This window comes from Pristiophorus japonicus, chromosome 6 (genome assembly GCF_044704955.1).
Source record: "Pristiophorus japonicus isolate sPriJap1 chromosome 6, sPriJap1.hap1, whole genome shotgun sequence".
Lineage (NCBI taxonomy): Eukaryota > Metazoa > Chordata > Chondrichthyes > Pristiophoridae > Pristiophorus > Pristiophorus japonicus.
The window spans coordinates 175,778,655-175,798,906 of record NC_091982.1 but is presented as its reverse complement, the minus strand read 5'-3'; the positions used below and the strand labels follow the sequence as shown (position 1 = coordinate 175,798,906).

General features: G+C 44.3%; 1 protein-coding gene across 4 annotated transcripts in view; it reads right to left on the bottom strand.

Moving 5' to 3' along the window:
• fxr1 (FMR1 autosomal homolog 1) overlaps window positions 1–20,252 on the bottom strand; it is a 109,704-nt gene that overhangs the window by 59,795 nt on the left and 29,657 nt on the right. For all 4 annotated transcript variants that reach the window (XM_070883424.1, XM_070883425.1, XM_070883423.1 and 1 more), the window contains 2 exons: window positions 3,484–3,555; window positions 1,636–1,784 (listed from right to left, as the gene is read on the bottom strand). In XM_070883424.1, the coding sequence (XP_070739525.1) occupies window positions 1,636–1,784; window positions 3,484–3,555 (221 nt within the window). The remainder of the gene's footprint in view (window positions 1–1,635; window positions 1,785–3,483; window positions 3,556–20,252) is intronic.

Below are 20,252 nucleotides of genomic sequence, written 5' to 3'. Positions count from 1 at the left end.
AATTAAAAAAACGGAAGTTGAGAGGACCTGCACCTAGCACCAAGACTTACAAAGCACTATACAAAGCACAAAAAGTAATAAGCAATTAATTGATAAAAAATAGAACAAATCTTGCACCTAAAGCACCAAGACCAAAGTAATAAGCAATCAACAGCAAATAAAAAGGTCGACGAATCGGCGGGGCCCTGAGGTCAGTGAGTTGGGACCGAGGTCGGTGAACTACATGTGCAGCTTTCACTTGCTCCTCTGCCGGCTCCGAACAACCTCAATCCCAGGGGATGCTGTGCTGCTCCATTCCCCACTGGCCGACACTCCGAACCCTGCATTATTGGTGAGGAGTAATCACCCGGAGAAGTTCTTGTGGATTTAGCTGTCAACAGTTCTTTTTCACTGTGTAGATCTGCTCCCGGTGATATACCCTCAAGCTCCTACTGACTGCAACTCAACTTGCATGATGTGCACTTGAAACTCAGAGAAAGCTCAGAATCTCTTTAGTGAACTTAAACTGGGGTCTCGAGATCTCGTGCAACCCAGAAAGTAAAATGAAAAATGGACCAAATAAATAAATAATCAAACAAACAAAAAAGAAGACCTATCTTCAGCGGGCCGCCAATGAGGGAGCCCATTCAGCCACGGCTAAGGGCGGAGTGCTTCGGGCCTCTCCCACACAGCCTGCAGAGCACACGCGCATGTGCAGAGGTCCCGGCACGGTTTTCAGCGCCGGGACCTAGCTCCGCCCCCCCACTGCTTGTGCTGCGCCACGCCAGGGCCTGCGAAGTGCTACGGTAAGTTTTCGGCGCCGTTTTTAGTGTAGAAAGTCGCCGCACCTCCGCCAGGGGGGCAAACTTGGGCCCCATGAGTCTGTACTAAGGTTAATATAACGGATGGTTCATTAACCATCAAGTTTTGCTGGGTAGCAATCTTTGCTGCTTCCCCTTCTTAAAAACCATTCACGCAAGTGTATAAGCGTGCTTTACATACATAAGCGAGTTTTACATACAATCGGTCAATTACAATCCCTACCGTAAAGACAGAGGAACTCTCGATTCCTCAGAACCTCCTAATACTGATAAGCCCTACAATCTGGACTATGTGTCAAATCAATTCACTAACTTCAGTATCCACTTTGTTGACCATTTTTTAATCCCCTTACATCACTATTTACAACATTTCCAAGTTTTGTGTAATCTGCAAACTTTTAAATAATGCCCCCTATACGTAAATGCAGGTCATTAATATATATCATTAATATATGTCCTTTTAATCCCATGGGCTTCAGTTTTGCGACCGTCTATTATGTGGCACTTTATCAATCGCCTTTTGAAAGTCCATATACACAACAACTGCACTACCGTCATCAACCCTCCCCGTTATTTCATCTAAAATTTAATGTTGCAAGAGCACAAGTTTTAATTACAATTCATCATCTTCAGGAGGCAAATGCAGAGTAAAATGCAAGGAAATTTTAATTCAGTGATCAGCTGCAAAGTGTTTCTTACCTATATTCTGCAATAATGGCAATGAAAATGCTAAAGAATTGGGCTGTTTGCAGCTGCAACAACATTGCGGAGAAAAAGGAAGCTACGTATTTTGAACAATTAAAATGGTTACGGCATGCATCACTTTTCTACTTACGCTTCTTTTAAATCATCAGGAACATCAACTGTGCATTTGAAGAAGGAGTTCTTTGTAACTGCCTTGTTTGGGTTCATAGGCCGTAATCGCTCAAAAGTAACAATTTCGTTGTATGTTGCATCACAGGCAGCATATTCAATTACATAAAACTGCAAAAAAGATGTCACACTCTAATACTGTGCATTTTTATATACAAAACGCTTAAAAATATATCTTAATTCAGCTGACTTAAAAGTAAAAGCCCTAGTACATACTCTTGCCAGAAATGTTTAGTACATAAAATGCAACAAGACTGATTTTGCTTAATATTTAACCAATTAGCCAACTGGTTAAATATTAAGCATTTGATCTGTCTTAGTTTTGTTTAAGATTTTATACTCCTCAAAGGAACTTGACATTTGTTGAAAATGTAGACATTTTGGAGTTATCTGTCCAATTCAATGCAAATTTAAGTTTTGAAAGAAAACGTCTTCATGCAAATAGCCTACCATAGAAGTGCTTCAAATATTTCATCCAATTTTCCATTAGAAGATGTAATGATCTCCGATTCAACCATTACTTGTAGCAAACCATTCCAACAACCTTGTGTGTAAAACAAATTTCTCCTCGCCCCTCAATGCCAGGAACCATTTTAAATTGATCGCCTGTCACCGACTTCCCAATCAAAGGAAAAAAAAGTCTTTCCTAATTCTCAGTATCAAAATGCTTCGCAATTTGAAAAACCTTTAGTCAATGTTCTCTTGGCCTTCTCTGCTCCAGTGGAAATCATCCTAGTATCTCATACCTCTCATCTATAGGGCTCAATTTTCCTCTTTGCCAATTTTTGGCGCCCAGGAGGATTAATGGCCAATTTTTTTGTGCCTGATTTTTTTTTTCCTGGCACATTGAAACTTTCGCCAAAGTAAAATTTAATTTTGCCGCTGCAGTACCCAAAGTTAAATCTGGGGGTGGAATTTCAAGTCTGCGCCAAAAGTGGAGGTTGCCAGGGTAACGAGACACAGAGGGCTGAAGCTCCACCTACCTGAGAGTTGAAGTTCATGCCAGGGCTTGCTGCGGCAGGGGAATTGCCCGGGATAACAACAGGACCCCGGGGGGGTGGAGAAAGAGAGATTCGGACCAGGCTTGCAGCAGGGCCAGGGAGCAGGGATTTTTTCGGCCCAGATTGCAGCGGGACCGGAAGCAGGGGGCCAAGCACCATAAGTAAATAATCTTTAATGTAAAGAGATGCAAGGAACGTACTTAAACATGATAGTTTATAAACTATCTGTATGAAAAAGACTAAACCTCAAAGAAACAGCTCTGATACAGACCTGAGCGCCAATTTCCTTAACTTAACGTAGGGTTTTTCTGATCGGTATAAGACCACTCTGCGCCATCCTTTAAGAAGGGGGGGGGGGGGGGGGGGGGAAAGTCGCTTAAATGGCCAAAAACGGCACGGAAATCAGTTTTCACCCAGACCTGCGCCAAAAAATCTGTACAAAAAATCTGTGCCGACAGTTGCCGCCGACGTACAAACTTTGAGGAAAGTTGCAAAATTAACATTGCTCCAAAAAAAAAAATCAGCGGATGCCAGAAAAACGGCGCCCACTGGTGGCATAATTGAGCCCATAGTTTCTCATCGCTGGCATTATCCTGGTGAATCTGACTGTACAATCTCTATGGCTTTAATGCCTTCTTTAAATGGGGTGTTCATAACTGCATGCAGTACTCTCTATATTCTTGCACACTACGTTCATATTTATAAAACATAACTATAGTACGAACATATAATTTGCCGTCCAATTATTTCTTTAAAACATTTTATAATCCAATTGTCTTACTCCATCATCTGAAATATTCTTAACTTACATCTCCTTTCATCATCCGAACCTTGGCAAGCCACCATCCACAGGGCTCTTGCTCATTTGCTCTTGAATAAACCTGGGAGAGAGGGATAAAGAGAATAAAGCAAAGGAATTAAACAAAACATTTAATGATCCATGCAAACATTTTAATTAAGACAGACTATATATTTACTCAAAAACGACTTTGTATGAAATGGTATAGTGCAGTGCTACAACTGAAGTTCATTCAAGGAACCCAGGCTTAAATAAAGCATTGGTGAATGGGATAGCAGTCTCCACTCTTGGCCTGCTGCAATGGACATCAAAAAATTGGCCATATTTCTCACATTTATTGCCCATCACACTTAGCTGCCAGAGAATGGAAACATGAGATTGAAACAATGGGCCCAAGTTTGCACCCACAGTTAGAATGGCGCACAACCGTGAAGTGCGCCAACTTTTTAAGAACAGAAACGGTGCCTATTATTTACCCTCGTATTCTCCAAGCAGCAGCACCGATGTACGGCCCTGGCGTAGCGCAGCAGAATATGTGGGGGGGCGGAGCCAAGTCCTGGCGCAAAAACAGTGCCGGGACCTCTGCACATGCGTGCTAGAGTGTGCGCACACATGCAGTAACTCCTCGCCCCCAGATTCTGTGCGCGTGTGCTGCAGGCTGTGTGGGAGGGGCCCGAAGCACGCCGCACCTAGATGTGGCCGAATAGGCTCCCCGCCACAACCTGCGAGGGAACAGACGGCAATGTCCATCATCGGAGACAGGAGATCCCGGGAACAGAAAGCCAAACAGGAAAGGGAGAAGGAGCTGGCAAAAGTGACCATCAAGGAGGAAGATGACTGAGGCCATCGAGTGTTCCTTGGGACTGTTTCGCAGATGTTTGGGGGGGGCAGGGGTAGCAGGAAAGCAAAGAGATTGGGGGCACGACGTGAGTAGGATGGGATCTAGGCAGGCTTGTATGTTTAACATTACTTTGGTCTTATTGCTTTAAATGCAGGGTTCCTCCTATTGTTTTATTTGTTAATTAATTGCTTACTATATTTTGTGCTTTGTAAGTCTTGGTGCTTTCCTTGTATTTTTTTTTATTTGTTACTGAATGCTTATTTTTGTGCTTAATGTTTTAAATGTACTTATGCTTCTTTAATGTTGTTGTGAAGGTGCTTAGTGCTTTGGAAAATCCTCCATCCCTCCCCCTCCCCCCCACACCAACCCCCGCCATCTCTGGCTATCTGCTCCTAATTTCTAAAGTGTCCGCAAGGTTTTTCTGAGCGTATAAAAGTGGACACATTCGCTGGCCTAAGTTAGTTAGTGACTGTCTAAACTTGCTTAAATGGCCAAAACAGGCGTAAGTGGGTGGTAACGCCCCCTTTTGAAAAAACAACTAAAAAGAAACTGAACAAACTCACTGAAACTGGAGCAAACTCAATGTGGAGAATTGCGATTTTAAAGATGCTCCTATTTTTTTTGGAGTAACTCCTGTGGAAACTTGACCCCAATGCAATTGGGGATTTAATAGGAAATACAGGACTGATATTTCCCTACCGTGAGTTTTTTTTTAAGTTAAATGTAAAAATCCGCTTGTGTAAGTTTTAAATGATTCACATCACATTTAGAGAACATTTACGATGCACTCATTTAGGTCTTCATTTTTAAAATTCAACATGTTGATTTATTTTTTTTAAATGGCAGATCATCAACACCTTCTTGTTTAATCAAGAACAAATTATTCATTGACTGGTGATCAAAACCCTTGCGACACACACTAGATTTCTTTGTGCTCCTCCTACAGCAAGGTGCAATTGTGAAGTCTGCAGCAGTGATGCCTTGCTGCAACATGGCTTTTTAAACTATAGTCTGTTGCTTTGGGAGTACAACAAATTAAGGTTATATTTAAGGCTATAATTATGAAAGAGGAAACTGTAAAAAGTTAGCATGTACCTTCAAGTTTGGTTTGATCTAAATAAATATATTTTCCAAATAACATAATTCACAATGATACTTTCTTGATTTCCACAGATAGTTCTTGCTTTGTGAGCAGTCTTCACACACTGATTATACTTCAATACTATACTAAAACATACATGTTTGAACAAAAAATTGATTTCAATGTTATGAAATGCAACTTAGAAGGATGCAACATAATCTTAAGAAAACACAATAGCAGGTTAGACAAAAGATAGTATAGAATAACTCTTATTTTTAAACAACTCGTAAATAGAAGATCTCTGATATTTAGTTTCAGCACCAGCTAATATATTTCAGCTGCAACATGAAAATAGGTTTCAAAGTAAATGTTCTGCACTTAATGATTGTAACCATTAATTACACTGCAGAAATAAGAGAGAGGCAAAGGACTTTACACCACAAAATATTTTTCTTTGGGTGATTCAATAATAAAGTCTCTAAATAATCACACAGATCTTCTAAAAAAGACTCCACATATTTCTGGTGCTCCAACACCAGGTATGCTCCCTGCGAAGATTCACATAGATGAACCATCCTCCTTTGAATTTTGTGATAGTGACATCCTTAAGCCAGTAATGAATACCCACATAGAAAACATAAGCTCTGCTGCAATACTAGCTCAACCCAGTGAAAGGAATATATTATTCTCCTAAAGACCCATGACATGAATGGCTGAGTGTGTGGAGGATGTTGGTTGGAAAAAAGATGAGATCTATCAAAGTAGGTGTTCTCTTCTACAGGCTACACCTTCCAACTCCAGGACATACGTACAAAAGCATGGGCCTTACGCTAAACATCAGTAAGACAAAGGTCCTCCAACATCCTGTCCTCACCGCACAGCACTGCCCCCAGTCATCAAGATCCACGGCGCAGCCCTGGACAATGTGGACCACTTCCCTTATCTCGGGAGGCTCCTATCAACAAGAGCTAGCATTGACGACGAGATCCAACACCGCCTCCAAACACTCTTTTCCCCTCAGCCGCCTGAGGAAAAAAAACGTGTGTTTGAAGACCAGGCCCTCAAAACTGCTACCAAGCTCATGGTCTATAGGGCTGTAGTAATACCCGCCCTGCTGTACGGCTCAAGTCGCTGGAGAAATACCACCAACGATGTCCCTGCAAGATCCTACAAATCCCTTGGGAGGACAGACGCAACAATATTAGCGTCCTCGACCAACATCCCCAACAATGAAGCACTGACCACACTTGATCAGCTCCACCGGGCAGGGCACATCGTTCACATGCCAGACACGAGACTCCCAAAGCAAGCGCTCGACACGGAACTCCTTCACGGCAAACGAACCAAAGGTGGGCAGCGGGAACATTACAAGGACACCCTCAAAGCCTCCCTGATAAAGTGCAACAACCCCACTGACACCTGGGAGTCCCTGGCCAAAGACTGCCCTAAGTGTAGGAAGTGCATCCAGGAGGGTGGTGAGCTCCTAGAGTCTCGTCGCCAAGAGCATACAGAAATCAAGGGCAGACAGCAGAAAGAGCGTGCGGCAAACCAGTCCCACCCACTCCTTCCCTCAACGACTATCTGTCCCACCTGTGACAGAGACTATGGTTCTCATATTGGAATGTTCAGCCACCTAAGAACTCATGTTAAGAGTGGAAGCAAGTCTTCCTCGATTCCGAGGGACTGCCTGATGATGACGACGATGTCTTCCAATAAAGTAGAGGAGGGAAGTAATGAGAGGAAAATAGTTACTCCAGCTGTTATCAACGACCTGACAACTGTAATCAGATCCCCAGCTAATCAGAGAAAGTTGTGCTTTATAAAAGGTGTACAGAATACTCCATGTTGGACACCACTAATAGCAAGAGATACTGGTTTCAATACTGCCCAAGCAATAGCCATGGAATTAGTGCCATACGCTTTCACCAATCCCAAACAATTCTAGCCAGGTCATAATGCATTCTACAAGTCACTGGACAATCAGAAATGAACAATCTTGTATTTCCATGGCATGTTTCACGACCTCAGGATGGTCCAAAACACTTCACAGCCAATGAAGTACTTCTGAAGCGTACTCATTGTTGTAAGTTAGGGATACATGGCAGCCAATTTTCACACAGCAAGGAGATAAATGACCAAATAACCTGTCATAGTGCTGTTGATTGAGGGATAAATGTCAAGGCTGGGAAACCTCCCCTGTCCTTCTTCAAATAAAAGTGACAGGGTCTTTTACACCAACCCGAGAGAACAGTCACGGCCTTGGTTCAACATCTCATCCATCTCTCTACACAGAAATGTCTGCAAGATTGTGCGCTCAAGTTCTGCAGTGAAGCTTGATCCCACGATGTGACTCAGAGGCAAGTGCCACTATTGAGCCAAGGCTGCCACATAAGTTAGTGGAAAGTGAAAAGAATGCAGAAAGAAAAGAGGTGAGGAAAGGAGAAGGTAAAAGGTCTGAACACCAACATCAGCAGTATGGAAGTTGCTCTCCAACCAGTACATTTAGTAATGTAATTTGGATGCAGAGACCTGCTCAGTACCATGACAGTTGAAATTGGGCAGTCTAGCTGGACAGGTACAGAAATCAAGGAATCTGCAAGTCTATGCTGGTGCAGATATTTTGTGTCTGTAGGTTTTGGGACTGTAACTTCTCTTGAAAAAGGAAGATTCGGCCCATGTTTTTCCACGCAGTATCAATTTACATGTGTTTCTTAAATTGGCAGAAACGTCTAGAGGGAACTCCTCCTCCCCATTTTGCAGAAGACAATAATCAATCAGAGCATTTTTTAGTTGGTGTGTTTTTACTAAACTAAGGATTCTGACTAGCATGGAATCCCCAAGCAGGGTCATTTCTGTGGTGAGATCACAAAGTGTATAAATTAAAATTAGCCCGAGTTACACAAATCCGCTTTGTCTTAAAATGTGTTGCTTAAAATCAAATTAGCACACCAGCACCATCTAGTGGCTATTAGTAGTGTGACTGCACTTTGCTATACTAGGATGTTAAAGTTCAGTTGAAGTGATTAACTGGCATGCACGGCATAAAAAGGATGCATCACTGGAAAATAGTGTCCTGGGCTACATAGCAAATGATTTAATGTAATTTAGTCTGTCCTGACTTGAAATTAGAAACTTGCACTGCAAAGGTTTTGTTCTGCAGCAGCTCAATAGGCTGCAACTTGCCAGCGATAGACGCAGACAGGGAATGCGTTAAGATTTAGTTCAAACAGAAACACAGACTGCTAAATAAGACTAACTACAACTTAATTCAATATAGTTCACATTCTAGAAGTGTACAACATAATTGAATTTTGCAACTTCTACAGGGTTGTACGAACCTTCTTTAACAGGCTTGTTTGCTTCACTTTCCAGTATCACTATTCTAAAAGATTAGTGGCTGGCAAACTTCTCAAATACTAATAATGTCACCATCAATGCCAACATTTCAAATCAGATTTTGTCCAACCCTTACTAAATTTAGGAATTCGATCATAAAAGTTTCAAATGTTCAATTGGTGCAGCTGCATTTTATTGTTTCCTCGCATTTGCGAGACCCATTTTTTAAAGCTATGATTAAAATGTATGTAGAATAGTTAACTTAAATTTGCCAACATTTCAACATGTTTCATATCCAAAAACACTGCACAGTACAGAATGATTGATGTGCACTTCATCGTATTATAAAAAAGGAAATTAAATCAAGAACATAAAGATCCATCAGAATCTGGAAAAGAAATGATAGTTTGTGTTTTGGGTGGGAACTAGGAATGCAAGACAGCCCCTTTATAAACTTACCAAAACAATGAGATGATGAGAGAACAGGTAATGATTAGTATAAATATTATAAAGCAGCAGCAAATGGGTTTAATGAAAGAAAATGTGGTGATGGTGACAGTATATATAAACACTAGTATTGAGGCACAAATGAGAGGATATAAAAAAGGAAAGGGCAGACACTTTGGGTAGAATAAATAGCTCAATTTTGGCCGAGCCTGTTTTTCAGCGTACTTATGAGTTGAACCGCTTACGTACGTTCAGAGATGCGCCGGAAAAATGTTGCAACTTTGGCCGCTGTCTGGCCTCTTCACTGCAGCCGCACAGCGTGGTCAGTCGAAACGCGGGGGTGGAGCCTGCGTTCTGCGCTGGAAAATGTGCCAGGACGTCTGCACATGCGCAGTGGAGAATAATGATGTCCGCGCATGCGCAGTAGCGCTGCGAGTTGGCAATCGTCCATTTATAAAGAGCTGCTTGTGTTTGCGTGCCAGAAGGAGTGCTGTGGTAGGAAAATCACTACTGAATGCAAGAAGCAGTGCTCCATTTGGCAAAATCAGTGCCGTATGCCAGCGGAAGTGCCAGGAGTGCTGTATTTGGAAAAATCAGTACGGTGTGTTTGGAAAAATCACTACTGAATGCAAAATCAGTAGTGCGTGTCTAAGAGCATTGGAAAAAAGTGTGCGAGTGTCTCAGAGTTGCTGCAGCAATATAGCAATGCAGCAACGTGGACTAAGAACAAAGAATTTCTTGCTGGAAGAAGTGGAGACACTAGTTAATGTCATTAAGAACAGATGGCAGGAGCTGGATACCAGCAGAGGTCATATAAAAGTGCCACTGAAAGAAATGAAGAAACACTGGAACCAAGTTGCAGAAGATTTCTGCGCATTGGTGGTGGAAGCCAGTGTAAAAAGAAATGGCAGGACCTTGGTCAAGTAGTTAGTGTAAGTAATATTTTCATTTATTCAATGTAACTACAATTGTAAATGTGACCAGCTGTATGTGTCCCACCCAGCAGAAAGACACCCTTTCTAAAAAGTTGCACTTTCATCTTTACAGAAGAAATTGGCCCACAAAAAAAGGGAAAGAACTCGAACAGGAGGCAGCCCGCCAAATCTGCACGCACTGACACCCTTGGAAGACAGGGTCGCTGTTTTGATGGGTCCTGCCTAAGAAAAACAAACAATCAGTACTGCACTAGCTGGGCCCACGCTCGAAGGAGATGGCAAGTCCTGAAAATTCATCTTGGCCTTTCAAATCAACCTGCTACCTGGCCTATGTGTGATCCGACTCATGCCACCCATCCCCCCCCCCCCTCCTCTGCTGCTAACCATTTGACCGTTCGGTTATATTTTGCAGAACCTGAGGCCAATCCTGACGATGCAGAAGATTCAGACGCAGACAAGCCTGAAAACATCTTCCAAGCCAACCCTCCAGACCAACATGGGGATGAGAGGGAGTTGCATCAGCTGCATGAAGCTGCCACTAATATACTGAATATGGAGCATGTGCAGTTCTTGAAGTTGCCAGCCCCTTCTCTGACTCGTGGTTTGCGTACTGGTGGGACATTCCATGGTTTCCCCACTTCCATGACTAGTGGTTTTAGTTCTGGTGGGACATTCTATGGTTTCACACATTCAGAGGTTGCGGGTCCCAGTAGGAAGCCGCGAGGCACACCCAGAGCCCAGCTGGGATGCTGCGAGGCAGACCCAAGGCGAGGGGAAGGAGAAATCAACCACGCTCTCCTGAGGTGCAGGATATAACAGATGTGGGTCAGAGAATGTCATTGAGTACGGAGAGCATTGACCTTATCCGATCACTCCTGGACACATCAGTCGGGTGAGTGATGAGGTAGCGGAACTGTCGGGAGAAGTAACAGCTATGGCACGGGAAATGGGAACTATGTCCGGGAACATCAGTGAGGGAATAGTGTCCATGAGGGAGGGAATGTCAGAGGTAATGCAAAGCACGGCAGTGGCCATGAGGGAATGTCAGAGGGAGTGGAAAGGGCGACACTGGCAATGACGACACTGGCAATGACAGGCCATCAGGGAGGGAATGTTTCAGTCCGCTGAGACACTGCCAGGGTGCATGAGAGAGGGCATGTGTGAGTTAGCTGCTGCAATAAGGGAACACGCCCAGACCATGCGCTCATTGACAATCAACTGCCACTCCCACTGCAATCCCACACCAGTCTCTGAAGAGACCAAAGCCGGCCCTCTACATTAACACCAGAGCCCCCCGCCCCGCAGCCCCACCCCATCAAGCAGTGCACATTAGAGATGTTAGAAGGAATAAGCTTGGTACCAAGCCCAAAATCACTGCGCCACCACCTGCAGGCATGGGTGTTGGAGAGTTCAAGACCAAGCGCAGCGGCCGGGCGGTGTTAGACTAAGGGGATAGGAGATGTGTTCAGCCTTTCTTTGCTGCTGCTGTTGATATTACTGTTGTAAACGTTCTCACATTAAAAGTTTTTTGAAAGTTATGTAAATTTAAAACTGTGTGTGACCTTAAAGAGTCATATTCAAGTAAAGTTTGATACAAGAATAATTTTATTAAAGTTAAGTTAAGTACATTGTAAACTTTTGAATAATATATTTTACATTAAAACTGAATCATGTTCCATGAATACAACACATAACGGAACAGCTCCAAACAATAAACATGTCCATGTGGAATAGTTGTCGCTGAGCCCTCAGACATCAGTAAGGCGTTCACGGCTCGAGCAATCGTTAAAGGAGCACGATGGCCCACCCTCCTCCGCTATCGTGCTCCGGCCTCAGGCACTTGCATGGTTTCCTCATCGTCGTCATCATCCTCCTCCACCTCGTTACCCACATCTTCCACATCATCATCATCATCATCAGCCACTCTCACCGCAGGTGGGTCTTCCACTACCAGGTGCTGCTGCCTCATGATGGCTAAGTTATGCAGCATGCAGCACACAACAGTGAACTGACCGACAATCTCAGTGGAGTATTGCAAGTAGCCTCCGGAATGGTCCAGGCATCAGAAATGCTGTTTCAAGATGCCAATGGCCCTCTCTATGAAGCTGTGCATCGTAATGTGTAACATGTTGTATTGACAGTCAGCTTCCGTCCGGGTTACGCGTAGGGGTGCCATGAGCCAGGTCTCCCATTAGCCAGCTCTGCCCTTCTGGCTGCTGCTCCTACATGGCTGTCGCGTAGGATGAACGCAGCATGGGTACTGCCAAGGTATCTTGCATTGACTGACATGATGAGATACATGTTGTCACATACGAACTGCACATTAATGGAGTGGAAGCCTTTTCTATTTCTGAACAGCTCTGAATCCTCCCACAGGTGCTCGCAAGGCGATGTGAGTACAATCAATGCAGCCCTATACCTTTGGGAAGCCAGCAATCCTCGAGAACCCCACAGCCCCGTCATGGATTGCTTGGGTGGTCATTGAGAACTTGAAGTAATTCCTCCGCGCATACAGTGAGCCATGACCTGGCGAATAGAGACATGTATTGCATGTTGAGAGATGGAGCACACATCTCCAGTTGCAGCTTGAAATGATCCGGTGGCATAGAATGAAAGTGTAGCTGTAACCTTCAGTTCACCTGACAAAGCAGTCCAACTGGCATTTCTCGGTTGCAGGTCTGGTCTCAGCAACTCACAGATCTCACAAACAACTTCTTTGCGGAAACGCAATCTTCTGACACATTCTGCATCACTCAGGTGCAGGTACGAACGCATGACTCGAAATTGCCGAGATGAGCAAGGCCTCCTGCCCAGCAGCCTCCGGGCTCTGATGTTCCTGATGTGATGAGCTCGAATCAATTGTCTCCTACGTAGCACAATGATGCAGAATGCTCGCACAAGGTATGGCATTGTCAGTATTGTCCCCATACTTAAAGTTAAACTTTCAAAGAAGGTCAAAACGGCAAGAAAGCAGGCAGAACAGGTTCGCAGTTCTCTCTCTTCCAACCCCCACCCCCCCCTCCCCCAAGTCTGTATGGATGGACCACACCCAAAGGTCTTTTGTCTTGTCCTCTCCTCTCCTCTCCTCCCCGGAGTCTTGTGACACCTCTCTCTCCTCCTCTTTCCACACACCCCCTCAGAGTTTTGTGACCTCACTCCCCTCCCCCCCAGCCACCTCTCTGTTGAATTGCGCCTCCTCTCTGGCCCCCGATGCTTGCTAGGTCGCTCCCTCTACAGCCGCTGTGTGGGCCCCGATGCCGGCCAGTTCCATCGCTCCCGCCCCTAGCCCAGGCCAAGTGGCCTCCTGCACCGGCCCGCTGCCTTCCCGGGCCGAGCGCAGAAAGGTGAATTGGAGTTTGAAGATGATGAAGGTAGGACTTCAATTTTTTAAATTTCTTATATAGAGTTGTTAGTAGTTTTTGTTTGCAAACATTGCTACGGGTAAGGCTTTGTTGATTCAGATCCTCTCCGCTTCCCACCCCTATCCCAGGCCGAATGGCCTCAGATGTACTTACCTGCGCCGATTTCTTCATCTCTCCACAAGGGTTTTCTCAAGTGGCCACATACGCTGGCCTAAGTAGAAATGGAGTAACTATTAGCTGGCCAAAGTTGCCTAAATGGCCAGAACTGGCGTAGATGGCTGGTAACACCCACATTTGAGGAAAAAAAACTAACCTAAAAAAAATTTTACTAATTGAGTTACGCTGGTGCAAATTGATCGGGGAAACTGGGGATTTTTAAGTTATGCCAGAAAAAGCAGCCTACTCCAAAATTGAGCCCAATAGATGGTAACAGAGGTAATCTATTACTGGGGTTATGCTACAGACCCCCAAGCAAGAGTAAAAGCCTTAATCAGGAACTGTGGGGTGAGATAATGAAGGTGATTAGTAAGAGTCCAACTATAGTAGCTGGGAGGTTTCAACTTACCAGAAGTTGACTAGGATAATAATAGCTTCATTAGTAAGACAGGGAAGGGATTTCTAGAGTTAATGGGACTGTCTTATGACTCAATTTGTAAAAGTGTCAACAAGTGTAAAAAGCATTTTATATTTGATCATAAATAGGACGATCAAATCTTTAACTCCAAGGTGGCTGAGGCTTTAAGTACCAGTGATCACATTTGAATATATTTGGGAGTTGGGAAAACAGATGAACTTCAACGCAGAGAAACGCAAAATGCTTCACATGGGGATAAAACAATCCAGGAAGAGACTATTACAAAAGGGAAGAAAATAATGTGAATGGACAAAGAGATCTGGGGGTCTTGATTGACAATAAATTGAAGCTATCACAATAATTCTCAGTGGCAGTTAAGTAAAGCAATCAGATGTTGGGATGTATTAAAAGATCAATATTCAGCCGCAAGTGAGATAATCCTGCCACTTTATAAATCATTGGTGTGCCTCCACTTACAATACAGGGTACAGTTCATTACCACTGTACAGAAGGGATAATGCAACAATTGAAATGATACAGAAAAGGGCAACCAGAATAATTAAAGGGGATGGAGGGATTGAACTACAACAAGTAAATGCATAAATTAGGCATGTTTTCACTGAAAAAGGTGTTACAACTACCAGGATGGTTGCAAGTGAACTTGATGGACATTGGTCTTATATTGTTTAACAAATGCTATGTACTGAACACCCCGCATGAATATAATTTTAAAAAGGCGGTAAGTGCAAGGGTTCTTCAATCAAGCTGTGCAAAAGCATTAGACAGATAATTGGTAACATTCTCCCATTCACATTTCATTAAGAACTTGATGAAATGTGAATGGGAGAATGTTACAAGATATCAGGGGAAACAGTTAAGTTTTGAAGTTACGAAAGTGAATGTTCAGATCAGAATGCTCGAGTCCCAGAAGCAAGGTGAAAAACTGTCCTGAAGATTGCATTGAACTTAGCGGAGCAAGAAACGGCACTAACTAAAGACAAATTACATCATCTCTGACTGACCAGTGACATTATCCCTCTTCATTCACCTCAAACTTTCTGCAGCCTTTAACCATAACACGTTCCTCTCATCTCTATTGTACAGCTCAGTGGGATTTCCCTCTCTTGTTCCATTCTTACACAAGAACATTAGAAATAAGAGCAGGAATACGTCATTTGCTCCCTCGAGCCTGCAAAAAGATCCTGGCTGATCTTCCACCTCAACTCCACTTTCCTGCACTATCCCCATATCCCATGATTCCCTTAATATTCAAAAATTTATCCATCTCCGCCTTGAATATACTCAAAGACTGAGCATCCATAGCTCTCTGGGGGTAGAACATTCCTATGATTCACCACCCTTTGAGTGAAGAAATTTCTCATCTCAGTCAGAAATGGCCGACCCCTTATTCTGAGACTGTGACCCCTGGTTCTAGATGCCCCAGGTGGGGAAACATCCTCTCTGCATCAAGCCTTGTAAGAATTTTATATGTTTCAATGAGATCGCCTCTCATTCTTCTAAACTAGAGACTATAGTCCGTGACTACTAAATCTCTCCTCATAGGACAATACCCCCGCCCCCAATCCCAGGAATCAGACTGGTGAACCTTTGTTGCACTCCCTTTATGGCAAGTATATTCTACCTTAGGTAAGGAGACCAAAACTGTACACAGTACCCCAGGTGTGGTCTCACCAGGGCTCTATATAATTGCAGGAATATGTCTTTACTCTTGTATTCAAATCCTCTTGTAATAAAGGCCAACATAGTATTTGCTTTCTTAATTGCTTGCTGTACCTGAATGTTAACTTTCAGTGATTTGTATACAAGGACACTCGGGTCCCTCTGAAACACCATTTCCCAATCTCTCACCATTTAAAAAATACTCTGCTTTTCTATTTTTCCTAAAAAACTGCATAACTTGACATTTCTACACATTATGGGCCCCACGTTTTCTGAATAAAAAAAGAATTCACTCTCACCTGGATGCTTGTTTTTTTTTTTGTCTCAGCGCTGATAATAAAAATCCTAAGTTTTCTTCCAACATCCGTACCTTCTGACACCGGCACTACCAGAGTAGATCTCGCAGGGCGGGACTTCCAGTGTGTACCTGGAACGCACACGCTCCAAAAAAAAAAAACGGCTAACTAATTGCGCATGCGCAAAAATAAACATTTTTTTAAAAACGCACTGCGTATCTCTTCATAGCAGGCGAGAATTGTTATGTATGCAACACCTTGTAACCAGCATTCTACTGTCACCAGAGGGCGCATCTGTTAGAGTCCCAAGGGATCCCAGCATCCCTTGGGAGCACTGCATATAAGCAGGCCTCCCATGCTGTGCCAGCACTCTGGAGTCAGAATAGAGAGATTAAGATCACACTTACCCAAGTCTACAGTACGCAGTCACATTACTTTATTTGAGACATAACAACTGGCGACGAGGATGGGATAATGAACCATCACGCGAAAATGCAGAGAACTGTTGGTATCCTGGAGAAATTCTCAGAAGGTGATGATTGGGAAGCCTTCGTGGAGCGACTTGACCAATACTTTGCGGCCAACGAGCACGCTGCCAAAGGGCGATCCTCCTCACTGTCTGCGGGGCAACAACCGATGGCCCCATGAATACTCATCTTGCTCCGGTGAAACCAACAACAAAATCTTATGAAGAACTTTGTACGCTGGTCCAGGAGCACCAAAATCTGAAGGAGAGCCGCTCTGATGGCAAGGTATCGATTTTATACATGTCAACGGTCTGAAGGCCAGGAAGTGGCGAGCTACGTCGCCAAACAAAGGCACCTTGCAGGACATTGCGAATTTGGTGGATTCCTGGGGCAAATGCTAAGAGACATTTGTGTGCTTGGCACTGGCCATGAGGTTACCCTTCGCAAACTATTAACGGTTGAAACACGGAACCTGAGCAAAGCCATAACAATAGCCCAGGCATTTATGTCCACCAGCGGGAGCAGCGGGAGTTCGTTGGTGAAGCCTATAAAAGGTCGGGAGGTGCGTGGAGAGGCGTCGCTGAGCCGGGAGCAGAGTGAGTCCGTTGGTGAGGCCTATAGAAGGTCGGGAGGTGCGTCGCTGAGCCGGGAGCAGAGTGAGTCCGTTGGTGAGGCCGATAAAAGGTCGGGAGGTGCGTGGAGAGGTGTCGCTGAGCCGGGAGCAGCGTGAGTCCATTGGTGAGGCCTATAAAAGGTCGGGAGGTGCGCGGAGAGGCGTGCTTGTGCAGCTACAGGGAGAAGGCAAAAAAGAAGTAGAAAGAAACAGAAAGGTGATGTCACAGCCAAGGGGATAAGTGATTGGCGAGTAGTTTTTCTTTTTTCTCTTCTATAACAGTGAGTAAACTTTAGCATTGTTGTTGCCAATTTAAGTTAATCTAAGGGTTAAGTCATGACAGGAGAGCTCGGTCACGTGATATGCTCCTCCTGTACCATGTGGGAACTCAGGGACACCGACGACTGTGTGCGCGGGAAGTGTATCCGCCTCCAGCTCCCGACGGACTGCGTTGCGGAATTGGAGCTGAGGGTGGATTTACTCTGGAGCATCCACGATGCTGAGAATGACGTGAGTAGCACGTGTAAGTTGGTCTTATCGCAGGTGAAGGGTCCACAGCCAGATAGGGAATGGAAGACCAGCAGGAAGAGCAGTACAAGGAACGTAGTGCAGGGGTCCCCTGCAAAACAGATACACCGCTTTGGGTACTGTTGAGGAGGATGACTCATCAGGGAAGGGCAGCAGCAGCCAAGTTCATGGCACCGTGGCTGGCTCTGCTGCACAGAAGGGTGGGAAAAAAGAGTGGGAGCGCTATAGTGATAGGGGACTCTATTGTAAGGGGAATAGATAGGAGTTTCTGCGGCCGCAACCAAGACTCCAGGATGGTATGTTGCCTCCCTGGTGCAAGGGTCAAGGATGTCTCGGAGCGGCTGCAGAGCATTCTGGAGAGGGAGGGTGAACAGCCAGTTGTCGTGGTACATGTAGGTATCAACGATATAGGTAAGAAGCGGGAAGAGGTCCTACAAGCTGAATTTAGGGAGCTAGGAGTTAAATTAAAAAGTAGGACCTCAAAAGGTAGTAATCTCTGGATTGCTACCAGTGCCACGTGCTAATCAGAGTAGAGGGAACAGGATAGTTAGAATAAATACGTGGCTTGAGCAGTGGTGCAAGAGGGAGGGATTCAAAATTCCTGGGACATTGGAACCAGTTCTGGGAGAAGTGGGACCTGTACAAAAGGGACGGTCTGCACTTGGGCAGGACTGGAACTGATGTCCTAGGGGTAGCATTTGCGAATGCAGTTCTGGAGTGTTTCAATTAATATGGCAGGGGGATGGGAACCTATGCAGCGAGACAGGGCGAAGTAATATGGAGTCAGAAACAGATGGTAGAAAGGTAAAAAGCAATAGTGGAAGGCCGAGTAAACAAAGGCAAGAAACAAAAAGGGCCACACTACATCATAATTCGAAAAGGACAAAGGGTGTTAAAAATACAAGCCTGAAGGCTTTGTGTCTTAATGCAAGGAGTATCCGTAATAAAGTGGATGAATTAACTGTGCAAATAGATGTTAACAAATATGATGTGATTGGGATTACAGAGACGTGGCTCCAGGATGATCAGGGCTGGGAACTCAACATCCATGGGTATTCAACATTCAGGAAGGATAGAATAAAAGGAAAAGGAGGTGGGGTAGCATTGCTGGTTAAAGAGGAGATTAATGCAATAGTTAGGAAGGACATTAGCTTGGATGATGTGGAATCTATATGGGTAGAGCTGCAGAACACCAAAGGGCAAAAAACATTAGTGGGAGTTGTGTGCAGACCTCCAAACAGTAGTAGTGATGTTGGGGAGGGTATCAAACAGGAAATTAGGGGTGCAGGCAATAAAGGTGCAGCAGTTATCATGGGTGACTTTAATATGCATATAGATTGGGCTAAACAAACTGGAAGCAATACGGTGGAGGAGGATTTCCTGGAGTGCATAAGGGATGGTTTTCTAGACCAATATGTCGAGGAACCAACTTGGGGGGAGGCCATCTTAGACTGGGTGTTGTGTAATGAGAGAGGATTAATTAGCAATCTCGTTGTGCGAGGCTCCTTGGGAAAGAGTGACCATAATATGGTGGAATTCTACATTAGGATGGAGAATGAAACGGTTAATTCAGAGACCATGGTCCAGAACTTAAAGGGCAACTTTGAAGGTATGAGGCATGAATTGGCTAGGATAGATTGGCGAATGTTACTGAAGGGGTTGACTATGGATGGGCAACAATTGTACATCCCTGTCTGCCGTAAAAAATAAAAAAGGGAAGGTGGCTCAACCGTGGCTATCAAGGGAAATCAGGGGTAGTATTAAAGCCAAGGAAGTAGCATACAAATTGGCCAGAAATAGCAGTGAACCTGGGGACTGGGAGAAATTTAGAACTCAGCAGAGGAGGACAAAGAATTTGATTAGGGCAGGGGAAATAGAGTACGAGAGGAAGCTTGCACGGAACATTAAGACGGACTGCAAAAGTTTCTATAGATATGTAAAGAGAAAAAGGTTAGTTAAGACAAACGTAGGTCCCTTGCAGTCAGAATCAGGGGAAGTCATAATGGGGAACAAAGAAATGGCAGACCAATTGAACAAGTACTTTGGTTCAGTATTCACTAAGGAGGACACAAACAACCTTCCGGATATAAAAGGGGTCGGAGGGTCAAGTAAGAAGGAGGAACTGAGGGAAATCTTTATTAGTCGGGAAATTGTGTTGGGGAAATTGATGGGATTGAAGGCCGATAAATCCCCAGGGCCTGATGGACTGCATCCCAGAGTACTTAAGGAGGTGGCCTTGGAAACAGCGGATGCATTGACAGTCATTTTCCAACATTCCATAGATTCTGGATCAGTTCCCATCGAATGGAGGGTAGCCAATGTAATCCCACTTTTTAAAAAAGGAGGGAGAGAGAAAACGGGGAATTATAAACCGGTCAGCCTGACATCAGTAGTGGGTAAAATGATGGAATCAATTATTAAGGATGTCATAGCAGCGCATTTGGAAAGAGGTGACATGATAGGTCCAAGTCAGCATGGATTTGTGAAAGGGAAATCATGCTCGACAAATCTTCTGGAATTTTGTGAGGATGTTTCCAGTAGAGTGGACAAGGGAGAACCAGTTGATGTGGTATATTTGGACTTTCAGAAGGCTTTCGACAAGGTCCCACACAAGAGATT